This window comes from Lepidochelys kempii, chromosome 3 (genome assembly GCF_965140265.1).
Source record: "Lepidochelys kempii isolate rLepKem1 chromosome 3, rLepKem1.hap2, whole genome shotgun sequence".
Lineage (NCBI taxonomy): Eukaryota > Metazoa > Chordata > Testudines > Cheloniidae > Lepidochelys > Lepidochelys kempii.
The window spans coordinates 51,530,022-51,554,491 of NC_133258.1; the positions used below are offsets into that span (position 1 = coordinate 51,530,022).

General features: G+C 40.9%; 1 protein-coding gene and 1 non-coding gene across 2 annotated transcripts in view; both read right to left on the reverse strand.

Annotated features, from left to right (window-relative positions):
* The window catches only part of EYS (eyes shut homolog), a 453,978-nt gene that overhangs the window by 182,933 nt on the left and 246,575 nt on the right, over positions 1 to 24,470 (reverse strand). Inside the window, exon 6 of the mRNA XM_073336354.1 lies at positions 24,025 to 24,129. Within this exon, the coding sequence (XP_073192455.1) occupies positions 24,025 to 24,129 (105 nt within the window). The remainder of the gene's footprint in view (positions 1 to 24,024; positions 24,130 to 24,470) is intronic.
* Positions 12,982 to 13,054, reverse strand: TRNAV-GAC (transfer RNA valine (anticodon GAC)). Its single transcript has one exon. It is a non-coding gene; the product is annotated as a tRNA-Val (tRNA).

A 24,470-nucleotide genomic window follows, 5' to 3' on the forward strand; every position in this document is an offset into this window, starting at 1 on the left:
GCCCTGGAGGAAAATTCCTTCCCGACCCCAAATATGGCGATCAGCTAAACCCTGAGCATATGGGCAAGATTCATCAGCCAGATACTACAGAAAATTCTTTCCTGGGTAACTCGGATCTCACCCCATCCAATAGCCCATCACAGGCCATTGGGCCTATTTATGAATATTTAATTACCAAAACCATGTTATCCCATCATACCATCTTCTCCATAAACTTATCGAGTTTAATCTTAAAACCAGATAGATCTGTTGCCCCCACTGCTTCCCTTGGAAGGCTATTCCAAAACTTTATAGATCCAAAATCTAGGATATGTGATAGAGATGCTTACTGGTCCTGGGAATTTTTTATGGGACATCACAATGTTCTTCAACACTATTTTGAACCCTGCCCATGCTAACAGTAACTGAAGGTTGTAATTATTTGATTACTCTTTGAAATAAATGGTGATCTCAGGGTAGTTGCTAATAGAAAAATATCCATTTCACAAAAAAAATCTCACTGGACATTGGAGGACTGAACTGTCATTAAGAATGAACAACTGTTAATTCATGCAGGTGCCTTTACAAATAAATGGCAAAGCACACTGTTGAAACAAAGTAGGAACATAATACTTGTCTCTTTTGCTGTGACTAGAAGACTATTTTCCAGTGATGTGAATCACTCATCTTTCATAGCCACTACAAAGCTAAAGGTATAAACACTGGAGGAAGTCCAAACAATAAACAAGAAAATAACTTAGTAAGGCTTTGATATCAAGCCTGGATTACACAGACAGCATTAGTGCCTGCTTCCTTAACCACTGGCTTCCTTTCTCCTACTGCATCTCTAGTAGCTGAAAGCTTCTTCTGTAACATGGGTGTAAATTGTAAAGTCACATGTGTAAAAAACAAAACAAAAACAGGAAAGGTCGCCACCTGCTGGGAGCAGCCAAAGATGAGTGCCCCCCGAATCCGGCACCCCGAGCCCCCTTCCACACTTCAACCCCCTGCTCCAAGCCACCTCCAGCATCCAAACTCCCTCTCAAATTTTGCACTTTCTCCCATGCCCCAACCCCCAGCCCCAAACTCTCTCCCTCTTAGTTAACTGGCATATTTCACTTACCAGCACCACCCGCATTCCCCCAACATGCTGGATAAAACAGCTTTTACTGTATGTGAAAAATGTGACAAGCTATATCTTTTTTTTTTGTTTAAATTGGTCTTAGTGTAAATTCCTGCTTTCAATCAAGTAAGGGAACACCTGTTGCTGTATTGGAGTCAGGATCCACTGACTATATCCCTATTAATGGAAGAATAAAAAACTTCATACAATGACACATCAGTGTGAAGTAGTGTAACACTGACAGATCCCAGTTGTCAGTGGGCAGAATCGAACCTAGTACCTATGGAGTTAAATATATGAGCCCTCTACTGCATGAGCTAAAAAACATGTGACCCTTTGCTAAAGTTGTAGCAGACTCGTTTATCTCTAGCAGGGTTCATAGCCACTAGACAGGGGACAGGGTGCCACACCAAGAAGGCATGGTTACAGTAGTATTCATACTATTTTGTTAGCATCAGAGTTTTATGTCCAGTTTTTAATAGGACAGATTACAATTTTACAATTACATCTCACTTTAAGTATGTAAAGAGCATATTCAAGCAGAAAGTATGGTTTGTGAAATGTTATATCCAATTTATTTCTAATGTATTTGTGACGGGGTGGATCAGCCCCGCACTGATATGGAGGGGGTTAATCCTTCCCTCCTAGCAGAGGAAGCCCCACCCCTGAGGCTCTGCTGGGCATGCTCCACCTGGAAGTCAGGTATAAGCCTGCAGAGCTGTTCAGTCAGGGCTGACTGCTGAGGAGGAAGGACACTTGGCAGGGGCTCCAGCCTAGGAGCCGTTACATCCCTTACCTATGAGAGCTGAAGAGCCAGAAACCTGGACCAGAGGCCTGCCGCTACCAGAACCCCAGGAAGTATCTGGTGCTAAGGAGCCTGGAGACCCTGATACCATATGGACTACTGCTGCAGGAGAGCCAGTAGGAAGTGACCTGGTGAGGGTGAGAGTGTGGTACCTTCCACCCTTATGAGGTCAGTGTGTTTTGGTAGGATTCCTCGCTGATCTCTTAGTGGGCTGCTCGGTCAGGGTCCTGGGTTGGGGCCTGGTGGAGTTGGGTGGGCCTGGGCCCCCCTACCAAGAGCTGCCACCCCCTTGTTATGGCCCCCAGTCACTAGGCCCTCTGTTTTGCCTTCAAAGGTGGCTCTATTGACTCTGGCTATTAGGCCATGCTATCCCAGTAGAGGAGGAGAATTAGGCAGACTCTGGCCATTGGGCCACATTGCCTTAGAGGCACATTGAATGAACTCTGGCAGCTAGACTGCATTACCCCACTTGGGAAGAGACAATAGACTGACCCTGGCCATTGGGCTACACTGTGCTGACTACCGGGGGGGTTAGAAAATGGATGTAGGCATAGAGAGGTGGGGTTACCTCCACCACCCTGACTTAAGGGGTCAACGAGGTACAAAGCCTGCCATAATATCCTAATTATGTCTAAAGGATGATACCTGCCCACTGGAGAACTAATCAGTTTATTTTATATGTCAAATGATATTGAGTGTTTACATGTAAAGGTAAAAGCATGCATCATCTTATGAATGAATAGATACAAGTTATGCTTTGTGGAGTAAATTTCAAAAAACATTTTAATGTTATTATAGGCTTATTGCTACAGTTAAAAAAAACTCGCAAGAGATACAGGAGGCAAACACACAGATTCTCAAACTCAGTCTGTGATCAAAATGACTGGTTTAATATTGAACTCCCCTTTTTATATATATTTTAAAGACTGAAGCAGAGGACTGTAACATTATAATCCACCCCCCCCCCCCAAATATAGTGCTTAAATTAAAAAGAAAGCACAATCACTCAATTATGGTTGGTTTTGTTGTTGTTGTTGTTGTTGTTTTGACATTTCCAGCTTTCATTTTTGTAAGCAGGAAATTCAGTGTAATTCCATATTGCCTGGATGACTGAAATAAGTATGTGAATAAAAGAACTTCATACACTTGGGGAGAATTATCTTAATACAGAATGAGAGAGATTGTTCAAAAAGATAAATACAGACTACACAAAAACACAGAATTTATTCAGACCATCCATCTCTCTATTATCAAATTTACCCTCATTCCCCTGATCCTAGACTATTACTATTTTAAACTGCCTTTATAGAGCTTTATGAATTTTAAAGTGTGCCATGAATTAGATTTATGAACCATACAGTACTATGCAGCTATAATAAATGCTGGGAGAACCTACTTTAACAGATGAACATTCCTGAAAGCAAACATTATGAGATTCTGTTAAAAAGAGGTTATCAGGAATAAACGAGTTGAAATATCTAGTTTTCCAAAGTAATGGAAAATGACTAATGGCACTTTGTAGAACTAAAACTTTAAATACATTGATTGTTAGTGTGCACATAGAGTACATAAATGTACTGTACAGATTAAAGAACAAAAACAAATAGAAAAACATAATGAATACTATTACTATATTAGAGGGTTTATTTTTCCTCTCAAATACAGCTGTAATGAACATGTTTGTCAAGAATATCTGTTGCTTTGCAATCAGTCTAGTAAAATTGGGTACTTTAAAAGAGTCAATTTCAGAAAGCAGAAAACAATTATGAGCCAAATCAGCTGGGAGAAAGAATTTGAAGAGAATAATGTGAATGAAAATTGGGAACTGTTTAAAAACAATTTACTATCTGCTCAAAAAGCAACAATTCCACAATTGAGTAAAAAGGCTAAACTGGTTAAAAAAAACAACAACCTGGCTTGGAGGATGGATTGATGGATAGATAGATATGGATGCATAGATATATAAAGCAAATGAAAAAAAATGTGCAGTAGATTGAAATGAATATAAATTAGAAGCTAGGATTTGTAGAAATTAGTAAGGGAGTAAAATAACACAAGGAAAAATATATGGCCTAAAGAATTAAGGTCAATAAGTGGTACCTTTTAAAGTATATTAGGATCAGAAGCAATCCAAATTGTTGATCCATTACTAGACTGAAATGATAGAACTGTCAATAATAATGTGGAGCACTCAGAAATATTGAATGAATATTTCTGTTCTGTATTTGGGAAAAAGCCAGATCTTCTCAGAGGATGGCGATGAAATTCTTTCCCTTCCAATCATAACTCAGGAGGATATTAAACAGCTAATAAAGTTAGACTTTTTTAAATCAGCAGGTTGTGATATTTAGCATTCAAACTTTTTTAAAAAGCTGGCCAAGGAGCTTGCTAGACTGTTCATGTTGATTTTCAATAACTCTTGGAACAATAGGGGACTAGAAGAAAGCTAATGTTTTTTCAGTATTCGTAAAAGGTTAACAGGATGACTTGGGTAATTATATAGGCCTACTATCCTGACATGGATCCCTGTCAATAAGAGCTGATATGAGGTAATATAGTTAATGCCAGTTGACATGGTTTTATAGATGACTTTTTTACAAGATTGTAAGTTTTGGTAGGTAAAGATAATAGCATTGATGTAATGCTAATATGAGGGGACAAGGAGTCCAGGAGAGTTGGCTGTATTTTAAAGAAACCTTATTGAGGACACAGGAACAAACCATCCTGAAGTGCAGAAAGAATAGCAAATATGGCAGATGACCTGCTTGGCTTAACAGTGAAATTTTCAGTGATCTTAAACTCAAAAAGGAAGCTTACAAGAAGTGGAAATTTCTACAGTATAAAAATACTGCTACAGCATGCAGGGGTATAATCAGGAAGGCTAAGGCACAACTGGAGTTGCAGCTAGCAAGGCATGTGAAGAGTAACAAAAGGATTTCTACAGGTATGTTAGCAACAAGAAGGTGGTCAAGGAAAGTCTGGGACCCTTACAGCATGGGGGAGGCAACATAGTGACAGATGTGGAAAAAGGTGAAGTACTCAATGCTTTCTTGCCTCGGCCTTCACAGAGAAGGGCAGCTCCCAGACTGCACTGGGCAACCACAGCATGGAGAGTAGGTGAGCAGCCCTCGGTGGTGAAAGAACAGATTAAGAAATATTTAGAAAACCTGGACATGCACAAGTCCATGGGTCCAGATCTAATGCATCAAAGGGTGCTGAGGGAGTTGGCTGATGTGATTGCAGAGCCATTTGCCATTATCTTTGAAAACTCATGGCAATTGGGTGAGGTCCCAGACGACTGGAAAAAGGCAAATATAGTGCCCACATTTTAAAAAGGGGGAAAAAAAGAGAACAACAGGGAACTACAGACTGATCAGCCTCACTTCAGTCCCTGGCAAAATCATGGAGCAGGTCCTCAGGGAATCCATTTTGAAGCACTTGGAGAAGAGGAAGGCAATCTGGAACAGTCAGCATGGATTCACCAAGGGCAAGTCATGCCTGACTAATCTAATCACCTTCTATGATGAGATTACTGGTTCTGTGGATGAAGGGAAAGCAGTGGATGTATTGTTTCTTGACTTTAGCAAAGCTTTTGACACTGTCTTTCACAGTATTCTTGTCAGCAAGTTAAAGAAGTACTGGCTGGATGAATGCACTATAAGGTGGGTAGAAAGTTGGCTAGATTGTCGGGCTCAACGGGTAGTGATCAATGGCTCCATGTCTAGTTGGCAGCCGGTGTCAAGTGGAGTGCCCCAGGGGTCGGTCCTGGGGCCGGTTTTGTTCAATATCTTCATAAATGAACTGGAGGATGGTGTGGATTGCACTCTCAGCAAATTTGCGGATGATACTAAACTGGGAGGAGTGGTAGATACGCTGGAGGGCAGGGATAGGATACAGAGGGACCTAGACAAATTGGAGGATTGGGCCAAAAGAAATCTGATGAGGTTCAATAAGGATAAGTGCAGGGTCCTGCACTTAAGAAGGAAGAATCCCATGCACTGCTATGGGTTGGGGACTGACTGGCTAAGCAGCAGTTCTGCAGAAAAGGACCTGGGGATTACAGTGGAGGAGAAGCTGGATTTGAGTCTGCAGTGTGCCCTTGTTGCCAAGAAGGCCAATGACATATTGGGCTGTATTAGTAGGAGCACTGCCAGCAGATCGAGGGATGTGATTATTCCCCTCTATGCGGCACTGGTGAGGCCATATCTAGAGTATTGCGTCAAGTTTTGATCCCCCCGCTACAGAAGGGATGTGGACAAATTAGCGAGCCCAGCAGAGGGCAACGAAAATGATTAGGGGGCTGGGGCACATGATTTACAAGGAGAGGATGAGGGAACGGGGGTTATTTAGTCTGCAGAAGAGAAGAGTGAGGGGGGATTTGAAAGCAGCCTTCAACTACCTGAAGGGGGGTTCCACAGAGGATGGAACTCAGCTGTTCTCAGTGGGGGCAGATGAAAGAACAAGAAGCAGTGGTCTCAAGTTGCACTGGGGTGGGAAGTCTAGGTTGGATATTAGGAAACACTATTTCACTAGGACCCTTCCTAAGTACTTTAAACAGTGGGAGTGGAGATTGCTTATGGGCATGGACGTATTACAGCCACAACAGTGTTTGAAACCCAGGGACTTCAGCACTGCTGATTTTATAGACCTTTATAAAACCCTCAATTCACTTTTCCAAGCTGAAAAGTCCCAATTTTTTTAAATCTCTCCTCATATGGAACCTGTTCCTTAATCATTTTTGTTGCTCTTCTCTGTACTTCTTCCAATTCTAATCTCTTTTCTGAGATTTGGTGAACAAAACTAACTGTACACTGTATTCAAGGGATGGGCATACCATGGATTTTTATGGTGGCATTATGATATTTTCGGTCTTCTTATCTATCCCTTTCCTAATGGTTTCCTAATATTGTTAGCTTTTTTAACTGCCTGTGCACATTCAGCAGATGAGTTCAGAAATATTTACTACTCCAAAATCTTTCTTGAGTAGTAACAGCTAATTTAGATCCCATCATGTTGAGTATATATAGTTGGGATAATGTTTTCCAAAGTGCATTACTTTGAATCAGCTTTTACAAAAGGCAACATGGCCTAGACAAAACACTAAACCAGCACTCAGAAGACCTGGGTTTTATTCCTGGCTCTGCCACTGGCCTGCAGGGTGACCTTGGGCAAGCACTTCACTACTCTGTGCCTCAATTTCCCCATCAGTAAAATGGTAATAATGATACTGACTTCCCTTGTAAAGCCCTTTGAGATCTACTGATGAAACAAGCTATATAAGGATTAGGTATTATTAATATCAGTTTTAGGTAAAATCTCAAAAGAATTTAATAATTTTATATACATAATCAGATGGCCTGTGATACAATTGCTCTAATTATGGTTCATAGATTTTAAAGATCACAAGGAACTGTTATGAATATTGAGTATGACTTGATTAACCCAGGCCCTAAAATTTCACACAAGGATTTTTGCATCTAGTCCAATAACTTTGTCAAGGTTCCTCCCCCACTCTGCACTCTAGGGTACAGATGTGGGAACCTGCATGAAAAACCTCCTAAGCTTATCTTTACCAGCTTAGGTCAAAACTTCCCCAAGGTACAAAATATTACACCCATTATCCTTGGACTGGCCGCTACCACCACCAAACTAATACTGGTTACTGGGGAAGAGCTGTTTGGACGCGTCCTTCCCCCCAAAATACTTCCCAAAACCTTGCACCCCACTTCCTGGACAAGGTTTGGTAAAAAGCCTCACCAATTTGCCTAGGTGACTACAGACCCAGACCCTTGGATCTTAAGAACAATGAACAATTCTGGACAAGGTTTGGTAAAAAGCCTCACCAATTTGCCTAGGTGACTACAGACCCAGACCCTTGGATCTTAAGAACAATGAACAATTCTCCCAACACTTGCACCCCCCCTTTCCTTGGAAATGTTGGATAAAAAGCCTCACCAATTTGCATAGGTGACCACAGACCCAAACCCTTGGATCTGAGAACAATGAAAAAGCATTCAGTTTTTTACAAGAAGACTTTTAATAAAAAATAGAAGTAAATAGAAATAAAGAAATCCCCCCTGTAAAATCAGGATGGTAGATATCTTACAGGGTAATTAGATTCAAAAACATAGAGAACTCCTCTAGGCAAAACCTTAAGTTACAAAAAAGATACACAGACAGAAATAGTTATTCTATTCAGCACAATTCTTTTCTCAGCCATTTAAAGAAATCATAATCTAACACATACCTAGCTAGATTACTTACTAAAAGTTCTAAGACTCCATTCCTGGTCTATCCCCGGCCAAGACGACTACAGACAGACACAGACCCTTTGTTTCTCTTCCTCCTCCCAGCTTTTGAAAGTATCTTGTCTCCTCATTGGTCATTTTGGTCAGGTGCCAGTGAGGTTACCTTTAGCTTCTTAACCCTTTACAGGTGAGAGGAGCTTTCCCCTGGCCAGGAGGGATTTCAAAGGGGTTTACCCTTCCCTTTATATTTATGACAAACTTGTATTTTCACTATCATTTTTCAATAGGACATCCAAATCTTGTTTTAAAGACTTGAAACAATTGATTTACCATGTTACTTGGTAATTCACTTTTGTGGTTAAATACCCTCATTGTTAAAATTGTCTTAAATTATTTTATTTTCCATGTAGGTACTTAAACTTAGTGATCAAGTCATCTCTAGTCTTCTCTTTAATAATTAAATAGATTGAGATCCTTTAGTCTTTCATTGCAAGTCATGTTTTGTGGACTACAAATCATCCTTGTAGTTCTTCTCTTTCCATTATAGCACTTGTGGTGATTTCTTTACACTTTTTGAAACCACCAATGAAATTTTCCATGCTTTATTTCAGTACAAAAAGTAAGATTTTTGTTGAAATTAGAAAGGAAAAACATGTAGCTATTTTAAAGCAGAAGGACAAATTAAGTTTTCACCTTTTGAAAAAAAGCTTTGGCAAGCTTTTTATTTTAGTAGCTTCACAGTAGAAAAGCTGGTGGGAGAAAGCTATTATTTGAAATAGTCCTCAGCAAGGAGATGTGCCTTTGAATGTTCAGGAGAATTTTGGTTTTGAGTTATGGACTTTTGGAAGTCCATATCTGGACAGTCTGGACCATATTTGGAAGTCCATATCTGAACAGTCCATTTTTTTTTTACAGGGATTTTCCACTAAGCTTCTAAACTAACGAACTGACTTCTGCAAACTAATTGAAAGACTCCTGTTGATATCAGTGGGCTTTGGATCAGGCCCAAAGGGAATAGTTAAATAAAGCTGTGCTGTGTACACATTCTTGTCAAATTTTGCTTCAAAGTATTAAAAATTCCAAAGATGGGGGAAAAATGAGGCAAGGGCTTCACATTTCAATCCCTATTGTTCATAAATTATTTTACATTAGCACCTAGAGTCCTTTTATTTAAGAATGCTGCTGCTTTATTTCAAAACCAGGCATGACTGATTGTCTAACTTGTGAGATCGCATCCTGCATATACAATTTATTTTCTCCCTTTATTTTGAGCATATGCTGCTACTTTATTGGAACCACACCTAAGAAACCATTAAAATGTATTTGTGTGAAATTTACATATTGTGTGTATTTGTTTTTCCCCCAAACTGCTGCTTTAAATTATTATCCTTTCATGCACATGACCTTAGTGTTTCAGACTGTTAGATCAGGCAGATTTTTTTGTACTCATAGCTGTATTTTGTGAGTGAACACAACAAAAATACTGTATAGCAAAACAAGGCATGACATTTTTGTTTATCCACCGTGAAAAATGTAATAAAATATAGCCATAAGCATTGCAATTTACAAAGTAAAATCAACCTGAAATGTCAAAATATAACAATTCAATCTTAATGGACTGTCCACTGTGACACAAAAGCTGCTGACAAAATTGTGACATTCTAAATCCTGAAAAGCTAAAAGGGCACTAGTACCGGGTTAAAAAAAAATTATATTATACAGAAATACCTATATTGAAAAAAATGCACCACAAGCAATACTGAAATATCAATACAGCTAGAATGTCATAAAACATTGCATTTCAACTTTTTTTTTCCATTTTCAAACCCCTTTTAAAGTTTTGAAACCTAGTGCAGACCACTTTGGAAATCTTAGACATGGACTGCAGACCCGCAGGGGTCTGAAGATCACTGGTTAAACACTGTTCTATGGTGGTAACAACCTTTCACGGACCCATTTGACATAGTCGGCAGCACCCCAGGGATCCATGAACCAGAGGCTGAAAACCACTGTCATAAGAGCACTGGTCCATAGAAGATACAATTTCTCTTTCTCACCATGGAGGTGGTCAGACACACAAGGATGAGCACTCAGACTTCAGTGGGATCTGGATTAGGACTACAGTCCCATTCCCCACTGTTTACCCACAGAAGAACGAGACACAAATGCAACTTTTTTTAAAAAATGGTAAAGTTACTTACTAATTCCTTGAGTTATAAATTGCTCTATAGATACTTCATGCATTATAGAAACAAAGGACTGAAAGGGACCTTGAGAGGTCATCTAGTCCAGTCCCCTGCCCTCATGACAGTACTAAGTATTATCTAGACCATTCCCAACAGCTCTTTGGAGATTAAGAGCAGATTAGACAATGATTGTGATTCCACAACCTTTCTAGACAATTTATTCCAGTGCTTAACTACCCTGACGGTTAGGAATTTTTTCCTAATGTCCAACCTAAGCTGCCCTTGCTGCAAGTTATGTCCATTCTTGTCCTGTCCTCAGACGTTAAAGGAGAACAATGTTTCTCTTTACTCCTTGTAACAACCTTTTTTGTATTTGAAAACTTATGTCCCCTCAGTCCTCTGTTCTTCAGACTAAACAAACCCAGTTTTTTTTCAATTTTCCCTCAGAGGTCATGTTTTCTAGACTTTTAATGATTTTTTTTTTTTTGTTCTCTGGATTTTCTCCAATTTGTCCATATTTCCTAAAATGTGGCATGCAGAACTGGACACCGTACTCTATTTGAAGCCTAATCAGCGTGGAGTAGAGCAGAAAAATTACTTTTCGTGTCTTGCTTACAACACTCCTGCTAATACATCCCAGAATGATGTTTGCTTTTTTGCCACAGTGTTGTACTGTTGACTTCTATTTAGCTTGTGATCCCTTTCACAGTACTTCAGATCCCTTTCACAGGACTCCTTCCTAGGCAGTCATTTCCCATTTTGTATGTGTGCAACTGAATGTTCCTTCCTAATTGAAGTTCTTTGCATTTGTCCTTATTGAATTTCATCCTATTTACTTCAGACCATTTCTCCAGTTTGTCCAGTTCATTTTGAATTTAATCCTAACCTCCAAAGCACTTGCAACTCCTCCCAGCTTAGTATCATCCACAGACTTTATAAGTGTACTCTCTATGCCATTATTGAAATAACTGATGAAGATATTGAACAGAACCAGAATCCCTGTGGGATCCCACTTGTTATGCCCTTACAGCTTGACTGAACTACTCATAGCTACTCTCTGGGAATGGTTTTCCAACCAGTTATGCACCCATGGTATAGTAGCTCCATCTAGGTTGTACTTCCCTAGTTTATTTATGAGAAGGTCATGTGAGCCAGTATCAAAAGCCCTACTAATGTCAAGATATGTTAGGATATAGAGGTTCAGGCCTGTCTGCAAAGGCCTGTACTCTAAGAATTTAGGTGTATTCTTATCACTTGGCTAGTGATAGAGGTATAAAAGAAAGAATCAAAATCACTGTCTGCTGGTGTAAGGGCCTTCTCTTACTGTGACAGTCTGAGGCCCTGTTCTTAGGCTAAGGCCTTTGGCTAAGCAGCAGAGGCAGCCATAAGCTGGGAAGCGACCGGTCACATCCTCACATTCCAAACTAGTCACATTGAAATAAGGTGCTATTGGGCTGTTAGGCACTATCAGGACAAGATTGTATTCCTATCACCTCCAGAGAAAGGGAAGTGCCTAGAAAATGTAAAAGGAAACTTAGTTTGATAGCATCCTGTCTGGCAAGAACTCACTTATCAATAGCTGGGATGTGAAATCCTCACTTCTGTATTGTTTTGTCATTATAGTTCCCACTTTGCTGTTGTTTGTCTGTATAATCTCTGTCTGGTTCTGTGATTGTTCCTGTCTGCTGGATAATTAATTTTGCTGGGTGTAAACTAATTGAGGTGGTGGGATATAATTGGGTACATAATCATGTTACAATATGTTAGGATTGGTTCGTTAAATTTCAGGAAAATGATTGGTTAAGGTATAGCTAAGCAGAACTCAAGTTTTACTATATAATCTGTAGTCAATGAGGAAGTGACTGGGGTGGGGGTGTGGGTGGGGGTGGGCGTGGGCATGGGCATGGGGGCGTGTGAGATGGGAACAGGGAATGGGGGTAAGAAAATTGGAATCATGTTTTGCTAAAGGGGGAAATGGGAACAGGGAATGGGAGTAAGGAAGTTGGAATCATGTTTGGCTAAGGGTAGGAATGGGAACAGGGACACAGGTGTAAGGCTCTGTGGTGTCAGAGCTGGGAAGGAGGATACTAAGGAAGGAAACTGGAATCATGCTTGCTGGAAGTTCACCCCAATAAACATCGAATTGTTTGCACCTTTGGACTTCGGGTATTGTTGCTCTCTGTTCATGCGAGAAGGACCAGGGAAGTAAGTGGGTGAAGGAATAAGCCCCCTAACAAGATATATCACATCTTCCATTTCCCCTGTAGCAGGGTGGGCACCAGCTCTTGCCCTGAAGGGCTGAAAAGCCGGGCTGGGGGCTAGAAGCTCGGCTGTGTGGGGAAGTAGCCACAGCTGAGCCATGCCCCAATCAGGGCCCAGCTGGCCCTTGTAAAGGCTGGGAGCTAGACGCTCAGGGAGACTCTCTCTGGCTGGAGAGAGAATCATAGACTATCAGGGTTGGAAGGGACCTCAGGAGGTCATCAAGTCCAACCCCCTTGCTCAAAAAGCAGGATCAATCCCCAATTTTTACCCCAGATCCCTAAATGACCCCCTCAAGGATTGAACTCACAACCCTGGGTTTAGCAGGCCAATGCTCAAACCACTGAGCTATCCCTCCCCCCCAAAAGGAGGTGAGATGCATGTTTCTGCCTGGTTACGAACCAGGGCCCTTTCGCATGTCAGGCACACGTGATAACCACTACACTACAGAAACCCAGGCCATGGGGGAACTCACCCTGGTGACCTAGAGTGAGGCAAGGCTGGGGAAAGGCCTCAGGAGCTGGGAAGCCCTAGGCCAGCAACTCCCCAGACTGCAGGGCCTGGTCCCAGTCCCATATAGGTATTGGGGTTGCAGAGGGGCAGCCTGAGGGTGGGTAAAGGCAGCCAGTCCAAACCCCTTGTTGCCTGTGATGATTGGCTTTTACACTGCAGTCCACCCCAGGGTGCGGGGCTAGATGGAGACAGGCCTGACTTAGGTGATGTGGGGATAGTGGGTGAGGGTTCCCCAGGGTGGGGATACCCAGAGATTGGGGATACTGTCAGGGGGCAGCACACAAGGCAAGAGGACCAGATCCTGGGAGGACTGGGGCCAGTGGAAAGCTGGATCACCAGCCTGCAGAGGGCGCTCTGGGCTGGAAATCTAGCTAATTCCCAAGGATGACCAGCAGGAGGAGCTGCCGGGTGAGTCTGAATGCTTACAAGTGGTGGAGAATGCGGGCATGAGTGGTCTGCTCCTGAAGCAAGGGGCAGAATAAGGGGCTAAGTGGAATGTGCCACATCACAAGTGACAGAACTGCTGCTGGAGAAACAGGGGATGATGGATCCCATGTACATGGGAGTGTACTATGCGGAGGCCCCAGGGTGGGCCCTGGGGACATCAGCCCAGCAGAATGGGACAGAAGAGCTGCAGAGACTTCAGGGGACCCAACAGGGACTGTGGGAGATGTTGGGGGCCCTCCAAGAGCAGGTTTACAATCTGGTGAGGGAGCAGCAGGCCCTGCAGACATTCCTTGGATGGGAATTTAAAAGAGACAGGGGAGGGCGTGGGCCAGGAGGCCCATGATAAGGGCTTGCTACGCCTGTGGTCAGACAGGACACTTAAGACTGGACTGTCCCTACAGGGCTGGAGGAAGGGTACCTTACCCCGAAACGGGACGATGCCCAATCCCTCAAGCAGCCTGCTGGGTGAGGGAACCCAGGTGGCTGTGGGCGTGCGGGCAAAGAGGACACCTAGAGTGGGAGTGCCCCACCCCAAGGAAGGGTTGGCCCGGCGAGGGATGAAGGAAAGATGCCGAAACCTGGGACAGCATGAAGGCAGGATGCCTGCTGGGGCTGCCTGCACCTGGGCATATAAAAAGGCACTGCCCCCTCAGGAGAACTGAGGAGAGGCCCGAGGAGGCGCCTGTGCGGCCGGACGGGCCAAAACTGACAGAAGCAGCAACCGGGATGGAGGGATCCCTGTGGGAGCTGGGAACCCAGACTGTCATGCGGTTAGTCACCAAGGAGGAGACCCAGACCATGTGGGCCCAGTGGGAGGCTGGGACCCAGGTGGGGGGCAAGCGGGACTCAGACCCTGAGTGAGAGGGGACGGGAGGACCCAGATCTATGGACATGGCTCGATGCCATGGAACGGGCCCACCAGAGGGTAGAGACACAGGTTAGGGAGATGTCCCGAGCCTGGCAGGCTGCAGAAAGAAAATGTGAGAGTCTGGAGGGGCGGTCCTGGAGGGCTAACTTCGGTGAGCGCAGGCTGAGAGGCCCCTCTTCCCCTTGGAGTGGGGGTTTTGAGGGGTGTGTGTGTAGCGGGATGGTCACCCACTCTTGCCCTGAAAGGCTGAAAAGCAAGCCCTTGGAGAGGGCTGTGGGCTAGAAGCTGGGGTGAGTGAGGAAGTAGTCTCAGCTGGCCCATGCCCCAATCAGGGCCCAGCTGGCCCTTATAAAGGCTGGGAGCCAGAAGCTCAGGGAGACTCTCTCTGGCTGGAGAGAGACAGGCCTAGCTTTGGAGGAACTCACCCGGGGGACCTAGAGTGAGGCCAGGCTGGGGAAAGGCCTCAGGAGCTGGGAAGCCCTAGGTCAGCAATGTCCCAGGCCCATAGAGGTATTGGGGTTGCAGAGGGGCAGCCTGAGGGTAGGTAAAAGCAGCCAATCCAAACCCCTTGTTGCCTGTGATGATTGGCTTTTATACTGCAGTCCACCCCAGGGTCCGGGCCTAGACTGTGACTGGCAGTAGCCACGACTGAGGTGACATGGGGATAGTGGGTGAGGGTCCCCCGGAGTGAGGAAACCCAGGGAGTGGGGGTACTGCCAGGGTGGCAGCACCCAAGGCAAGGGCACCAGGTCCTGGGAGAGACTGTGGGCCAGTGGTAAGGCGAATCACCGGCCTGCAGAGGGCGTTCTGGGCTGGAAATTGAGCTAATTCCCAAGAACGACAAGCAGGAGGCACCACCAGGTGAGTCCGAACGCTTAAACCCCACATCCACAAGGCTCGTTAGCTTGTCAAAGAAAGCTATCAGGTTGTTTGCCATGATGTGTTCTTGACAAATCCATGCTGGCTGTTTTTTATCACTTTATCTTCTGGGTGTTTGCAAATTGATTGCTTAATTTGCTCCATTGTCTTCGTGGGTACTGAAGTTAAGATGACTGGTCCGTAATTCCCCAAGTTGTCCTTATTTGCCCTTTTCCAGTCCTCTGGAATCTCTCCCAGCTTCCATGACTTTTCAAAGATAATCACTAATGGCTCAATACCTCCTCACTCTGCTCCTTGAGTATTCTAGGATTTATTTCATCAGGCCCTAGTGACTTGAAGAAAAATATAACTGGTCTAAGTAAATTTTAATTTGTGTTTTTTCCCTATTTTCACCTCTGATCCTACCTCATTTTTCACTAACATTCACTTGTTAGACATCCAATCTCTACTAACCTTTCTGGTGAAAACTGAAAAAGTCATCTAACACTTCTGCCATTTCCACATTTTCTGTTATTGCCTTCCCCCCCTTACCTTATTGAGTAAAGGGTCTACCCTATCCTTGGTCGTCATCTTGCTTTTAATGTATTTATAGAATGCTTTCTTTTTACCTTGGACTTAGATATTTAGTTTTGAAAACAGATCTAAATCCAAACTTTAATAACTTACACCCATCCCTATTTTTTCCTGTCATACATTGGAAGTCAGATATTTTACAGGTGTTTAAGCATATTAGATTAACACTATTATCATTATAAACCAAACTCATAATGTCATAATGATAGCAAGTTAAATTTGCAAGGATCTATTGTCCATAAATTCATATTTATTAATTTAGAAATAGAGGGTAATATCATTAATGCCAATCAATTCCCATATCATCCATTCCCTTATCTTGCTTGAGATGGATATCAAACTGACAGGCCAATAATTACCTAGGTCATCCCATTTACCCTTTCTAAATACTGGCACAACATTAGCTTTCTTCTAGAACATTCCTAGTGTTCCAAGATTTATTGAAATCAGCATTAAGTCCAGTGAGCTCCTCAGCTAGCTCTTTTAAAACTCTTGGATGCAAGTTATTGGACCAATTGATTTAAAAGTGGTACACTAAAGTAGCCACAGTTTAACATACTCCTGAGATGATGATGGAATGAAAACCATTATATGATATGACTACATCATCTGTTTTCTCTTCCAAATTCAGAACCGAAATATGTACTGAAGACTTCCACCTTTTCTGCATTTTTGATAGTTCTCCCAGTTCCATTTAATAATATACCAATAACATTTTTAGGATTCTTTTTGTTCCTAATATATTTAAAAACCTTTCTTGTTCTTAACTCTATTAGCCGTAGAATTTTCTTTCTACGCTATACTTCCCCTTTCAATTCTCTATCCGTTCTAACTTCTGATTTATATTCATTAATATCAACTTCCTCTTTGTTCCATTTCTTTTATTTTGTGTGTGTGTGTGTGTATATATATACACACACACACACATTATATTATTTTTTTTTGGTGCTTTCACATCCCCTCTAAACCAGGTTTTCTTAAACAACAACATAATATAGCCTTTTCCCCCTTGATTGTGGCCTTTTTGGGCATCAGGTAAAATATTCTTGAACAATTCTCAATTATTAGTCTCATTTTTCTGATTAAATTATTCTTCCCAGCTGATTTAACTCAGTTGTTTTCAGCTTTGTGAAATTGGCCAAGTTCTTGGATGACCAGGTTCAGGAAGTAATACCATCTCAGATTCAAAGAAGGAACTGGCCACCAAGGTACCAGAGATAGTGAAAATCAGAGAGGACGCTAGGTAGTTTGTAATGACCAGAAGCCAAGGACCATGTAGTGTTCTATACAGCTGGAGCCAGATGAGGCTGGGCAGGCTATTAGACTATTAGAATTGGTGAGGAACTTTCCAATGAAGAGTTTTGTTTTGTTTGGCAGGGGAGGGGTCTAAAAATACCAATTTGTATTACCAATTTTGATGACCTTCTGAGAATTGGGGAGCCTGGCTTTTCAGGGCCCACAGCTCTGGGGCATCTCAATTGTGTGAATTGTTCCATGGGTGGGGACTCCAGGGATTTCAGGTTCCCTTCTGTGAGGCTAGGTTTGAAGTGAAACATTCAGAATATTTTTTCCACATCTTCTGGAAATTTTGAAAGAGTCTACAGTTCCTTTTCTAAATGCATTTTGTTTTTTTCAGAATTTTGGAAATTCTGAAAGAATTGGAAAGAATTTTTAACTTTTCACCAGCTGTGGTGACTACCTGAGAGAAGAGCACCAGAAGGAACACCACACAGTTAAAAGTATCAAATCATGATATTTTAAGCTTACAAACGCAGAAGATATTTTCTATTGTTAATATGGCAAGGACAGTAGTCTGAGCAATAAGGAAGAGGAGTTGGAAATTCTGCCTGATGAGAAGAAATTTCATATAATTGGAATTACTGAAAACTGGTAGGATGATTCACATTAATTGAATGTTAAAATCACTGGTTATAACTATGGTAGGAAGGTAAGAATGAGTAAAGAGATGGGGGGTGGTATCAGCAATGAAGTCACCATTACCTGTTTCAGAGTCTCATAACTCAGAAATGTAGGATCTGGAATGCATATGGATCAATATGCTGACTAACAAAGCACAGTAGGGGATGACAACTGGGATCTGCTAACAGATGAAAAAATTAAAACAAAGAACAGGATGAGCTACTCCATAAGCACCTGTTTGTAAGACAAAGCTTTTTTGTTATGGGGAATTTCATTTTGGAGATGCATGCTGGAGGCCTCATGCAGTCAGTAGGAAAACTTCACTTGAATTTCTAAAAATTATAGATAATTTCCTAACACAAGACATTATAATCCTGCATGAGGTATCTTATATAGGACCCTGTGACAGGGTGCTGTGCAAAGGGTTGCTGATTCAGCCCTCTGTCATGGCAGCTCCAATTTAGGAGAATAAATTAGAGCTGGTCCTAATTGGGGAAGCAGAGATAGCTGCCGCCTAATTAGCCTGGGGCTGTATAAAAGTCTCAGGGGAAGGAAGCCAAGGGGGGAGCAGAAAGAAAGGGAAAAGGTAGGGAGTGGAAGCAGGGAGGTAGCTCTCCCCTCCCTCCCTCCCGCCTGCAGATGGTAAAGGGCCAACTGTACATGGTTAAATGGTGATGGGAACAACCCTATGAATAAACTGTACTAGTGGTTACTAACCAAAGGGTCTCAGAGTGACTTTGTGGACCTTGCAGAGGCAGGAGCTGAGGGGGCTCCATCACACTCCGCTGCAGACACCATGATAAAGAAAATGAATCAATCACTGTACTGGACGTTAATTATCTAAGTGCCAGTGATTATGACCTGGTAACATAAAATATAGGCAAACGGAGGACAGTGCCAACCACTAATATATTTATTTGATGCTTCAAAAGGTCTAATTTTCCAAAGATAAAGAAAATTATCAGCAAAGTTGACTTGGAAGAAAAGCTTAGACAGAAAAATGTGCATAAAAAGTGGGCAGTGGAATTTTTAAATGCCCCAAAATACTATGATTTCACAATTTAAAAAAAGACAATTTTAGCTGAAAGCCCACCCTGGTTCAGTGGCAAAGTGAAGGAAGCAATAAAAAATAAAAATGCAGTATATAACAAATGGGGGAGGGAAACAGATATTAATCAATGAAATTAGAAATTAAGTGTATCAAATTGATGAGGAGCAGAAGACCCCAGGGGAAAGTCCTTAAGACAATAAGGACAGATTTCATAGCAAATCTTAGCAGTGGTATAGGCCTGTACTAGATGGAAATGGTAAAATTGTTAATAATGATGAAGACACAGAAGTTGTGAAGTCCAAAACCATAACTGGGCTCAAAAGAGAATTAGGTAAGTTCATGTAGGATAAGTCCATCAATGCCTATTAGCCAAGATGGTCAGGGATGCAACCCCATGATCTGGATGTCCCTAGCCTGTGTGTGCTAGAAGCTGAGAGTGGACAACAGGAGATGGATCAACTGATGATTACCTGTTAGGTGCATACTCTGAAGCACTTGGCATTGCCCACTGTCGGAAGATAGGATAGTGGGCTAGATGGATCATTGGTCTGCCCAGTATGGCCATTCTTATTTCTTAAGTGTTCAATACATATTTCTCTTCTGTGTTTGGAAAGATGCAGAATGGTGTACTCATATCATAACTGTATGTTCAAGTACAGTAGAACCTGAGTTATGAACACCTCAGGAATGGAGGTTGTTCATAACTCTGAAATGTCCGTAACTATGAACAAAACGTTATGATGGTTATTTCAAAAGTTTACAACTGAACATTAACTTAATACAGTTTTGAAACTTTACTATACAAAACAAAAATGCTGCCTGTAATATCTTAATTTAAATAAAGCACAGAAACCGCTTCCTTACCTTGTCAAATTTAAAAAAAAAAACACACTTTATTGATTTAGTAGTTTACATTTAACACAGTACTGCGTTATATTTGCTATTTTTGTGTCTGGTGCTGCCTGATTGCACACTTGCAGTTCCAAATGAAATGTGTGGTTGACAGGTCAGTTCAAAACTGGTGTTTCATAACTATGAGGTTCTACTGTACTTTTCAGTCTATTTAACTCAGGATGATCTTAGAATATTTTTTTCTACGGAGACATTTTTAAATCAGCATAACTGGACAACTTGCACCAACTGTAAAAGAGCTGTTTTAGGAGATTTCAGGCCCAATGATGTTAATTTTTTAAAATAAATTTTAGAATATGTGGAAAATTCCAAAACACTGTTAGAGTAAAAATCTAGAACTTTCTGCAAATATAAGATCCAAGATAGTCAAATGGAATGGAGAGCTGTACAGGGCATAGATGGATGGAGCATAACACAAAAGAATCTCCAATTATCCAGGGAAGAAAAACAATCCTTCTTGGAGTTTCTATACTAAGAAGTATGGAAATAATGTTCTGCAAATGACAGACAACAGAATGGTCTGCTGTTTCTTGTAGCCAGGACATGAAATGTGACTAAGATTGGACAGTCTTCTCATATCAGCACTAGTGACACTGCTTCACAAAATACCTCACAGATTGTAGGTGACTTCTGGGAGCTTGGAAGGCTGCTGAAGGAGAAGAATGTCCAAGTGAGCTTCTCTGAGATAATTTCCATCCATGGAGTGAACGAAGAAAAACAGTAGATTCTGGAAGTGAAGTGTTAGCTAAGTAAATTGTATAAGGTACAGAGGTATGGTACTTTGGAACATTGATCCATCTTCAATGGGAAGAGGGACCAGTACATTTTGAACTGCCTCCATTTCAGCAAAAGGTGAGTTAATCTTCTAGGGGACAGGATGGCTAAATTAGATAACGAACAACAAAAAGGGAGGGTGAAAAGAGGGAACAAATGTGGACACAATTAGCACAAAATGAACCAATGCACTGAGGGACATGAGAATAAATTACCTAATTGCCTATACACAATTTAGGAACCTGGGTAGTAAACAAGTAGAATTGAAATTGGTCATTCATTAACAAATTCAACTTAGTTAGCATTACTGTAATCTGGTGAAAAGATTGGTAGGATTAGAATAATAAAATCAATAGAGAGAGAGAAAGACAGAAGGAATGAATATAAATCAGAATGGTAGAAAATTGATAGAGAGCAAAAGGACAAGGAGAAAAGTATGACCAGAATATTTAGGAGAAATAAAGAGTTTTAAGCTTATAAGGTGGGAGAAAAACAATCCTAAGAATAGTTCTGGTCCATTACTAGATGGAAATGGTAGAACTGTGAAAAACAATGCAGAAAAGGCAGAATTGTTCAATACATATTTTTTTCGTTATTTGAGGAAAAAAGCCAGATGAGTGTGTAGTCATATTCCATGACAAAATGCAAAGTTGCAATAGTAACTCAGAAGGATTTTAAACTGCAGCTACAAAAGGTAGACACTTTCCAACCAGGAGGTCCAGATAACTTGTATCCAAGTGTTTTAAAAGATCTGTCCTAGGAGCTCTCTGGACTGTTCATGTTGATTTTCAAGAAGTCTTGAACACTGTGGAAGTTCCGGAGGACTTGGGGAAAGCCCGTGTTGTGGCAATATTTAAAAAGTGTAAATAGGATTACCCTGATAACTATAAGCCTGTCAGCCTGACATCAGTCCTAGACAAAATAATGGAAGAGTTGATATGGGATTCAATTAAGAAAGAATAAAGGGAGGATAATTGCCAATCAACATGGGTTTATGGAAAACAGATCTTGTCTGTCTTGATTTTTATGACATTACAAATTTGGTTGATAAAGGAAAGAACATTGTTGTAATATATTTAGATTTGTCTACAGTCTTTGATTTTGTAACTCAATATTTTGATTAAAAATTAGAATGCTATAAAAGTAAAATAGCACACATTAAATGGATTAAAAGCTGGCTAACTTATTAGCCTCAAAATGTGATTGTAAACGGGGAATCATCATTGAGCTTGTGTGTTTCCAGTGGGGTCCCAAAGGGATAGGTTCTTGACCCTATGACTATTAACATTTTTATCAGTGATAGGAAGAAAACAAAATCATCACTGATAAAGTTTGCAGATGACACAAAAATGGGAAGTGGTAAATAGTGAAGAGAACAATTCACTGACACCATGTGATATGGATTGGTTGGTAAACTAGGTACAAATAGTATGAGTTTTAATATGGCCAGTGCAAGTTCATACATCTAGGGGGGAAAATACAGGCCTTAATTCCAGGATGGTAACATGATCCTGGGAAGCAGTGACTCTGAAAAAGAATTGGGGGTCATGCTAGATAATAATTTGAACATGGACTCTCAGTACAATGCTCTGGCCCAAAGAACTAATGCAATCCTTGGATGTATAAATGGGAATACTGGGTAGGAGTAGAGCAGTTATATTGCCTCTCTATTTGGCATTGGTAGGACTGCAACTGGAATTGTGTGTCCGGTTATGATACTCACAATTCAAGCAGAGTGTGGAGAAATTGGAAAGGTTCAGAAAAGAGTCAGAAGAGTGATTAAAGGACTGCTAATCATGTCTTATAACGGTTCTCAAGGAACTCAGTCTATTTAGCTTATCCAAGAGAAGATTAGGTGTGAACCCATCACAGCCTATAAGTACCTACATGGGGAACAGAAATTTGATAATAGAGGGCTCTTCAGTCTAACAGATATGGTATAACAAGGTCCAATGACTGGAAATTGAAGCAAGACAAATGTAAGCTAGAAATGGGGTTCAAATGGAATCGCTAACTATTGAAACAATTTACCAAAGGTTGTGGTGGATGGTTTTAAATGAAGATTGGATTAGTCTTCCCTAAAAGATATGCTCTGGTTCAAGCAGCAATTAATTCATGGAAGTCCTATAGCCTGTGTTATGCAGGAGGTCAGAATAAGTGATTACAATGGTCCTTTCTGGCCTTGTACTCTATGAATCTAATCTGTGTCAAGTGACTGTTACATAGAAAATACATAAAAATTCTGCACCACTATCAAAAAGGTAGTTGACACACTCATAGTCCATTAAGTCACCTGAAATAATTCACTAACCTTTTCCCAATAGACTCACAGCCAAAATCCAGAGCTTTTGTCTGTTCTTCAAAGTGGACATAACTTTAATAAGCATTTAAAAATTGTACATGCATTTAAAAAGCATTAAAAATATTTTAAATGCATTTAAAAATCATTTTCAGGTTTCATTGCATTAGACTGCTAACTTGACACAATGAAACATCAGGAGGTCAGACTGGATGATCAGAATGGTCCCTCCTGGCCCTGAATTGGATGAATTGGAAACTCTGGTATAATGCAGCGTTAGTGACCTAACAAGCGGAAATGACTGAGGTTAAAAAATCACCACTGCCTCCTTATGTTTAAACCACTGCTTTCCAGTCAGAGGGTGTCTAATCAATACATAAAAAAATGTAATGGGAGTTGGGGGCGGGGGGGAGAGATGCTCCACCAGTTAATCATACTGCATAGATATGGTATATTTAGAATGGCAGATTGTATTCAAGTATATTATATTTGAACTTGTGAAAACTGACCTACAGCAGCAAGCCAAGCATAATAAGGAAAATTACATTGAAACATATCAATGTTGTGCATGTACAAGATAATACAAATTGGGTAATTTTTTGTGTGTCATTAGGCTGCAGCAAATAAGTTGATTTGATATTGTCAACTCTTCTCAGAGTTATCAATAGCTTCTTTACATTTCTTCACCGCCAAGAAAAAATATGGTATGATATCTACCTGACATGCTCTGTATGTCCCTAGTTTGTCATAAGAAATTTGAAAAAACATCATTTCAATAAATATCCGAGAAGAAAACAAAATCATTCCACATTTCTGTAATACGGCCGGAAGGTTGCCATGCTTACAGATTTTGAAATACAGAATTCTCCAAAGATTCTGGTGTGAATACTTGTTATATTTTCATAAGATTTATACAAAAACTTCACTCATTAATATGCAATCTAGGATTCAAGCTACCTGTTCTGAAAGAAAATGTCTAAAAATAGAAGAAAGTGCCGACATAATAATTGTGCAGTGTATTGCACGAGTACTTGCACAATTTCCTTCTTTTTATATACAAAGCAAATCTGAATCCTAAATAGTGTATGTACTATTACTACTATTTTGTACTAACTACAAAAAATGAGTTATATTTCTCTGCTGAATATTAGTCTAGATTTTAAACCCACATACCACCTGACTACTTACCTGGCAAGCAGCTACAGTAAAATTCACCAATCAAATCATTGCAATGGGCTCCATTTTTGCAGGGCTCGAAGGCACATTCATCAATGTCCATTGAACAGTTTTTGTCTGACAGAAAAGAAAACAAAACATTAAAACTATAAATCATGTTGGGTTGGGGAAAGCAGAAAAGCTACTTCATAGTCCAAGTGACAACTACATAATTTAACTTTTCCAGGTTGGGCACATTGTATTTTACTTCTGCTTGACAGCTTTAAAGCGAGGGATTTTCATAGATCATAGCTGATAGTTAAACAAATTAAATATTTTAAAGGTGTGATGTATACAAGAAGAGTGAACTGTATTTGTAAATACATTGTGTGTGTATTATAGGGTCACATTTCCAGTAGTATGGTTACAGTTAGCATTATATGGCACATCCATTAAAAAGCCATTTTAAGATATTTATT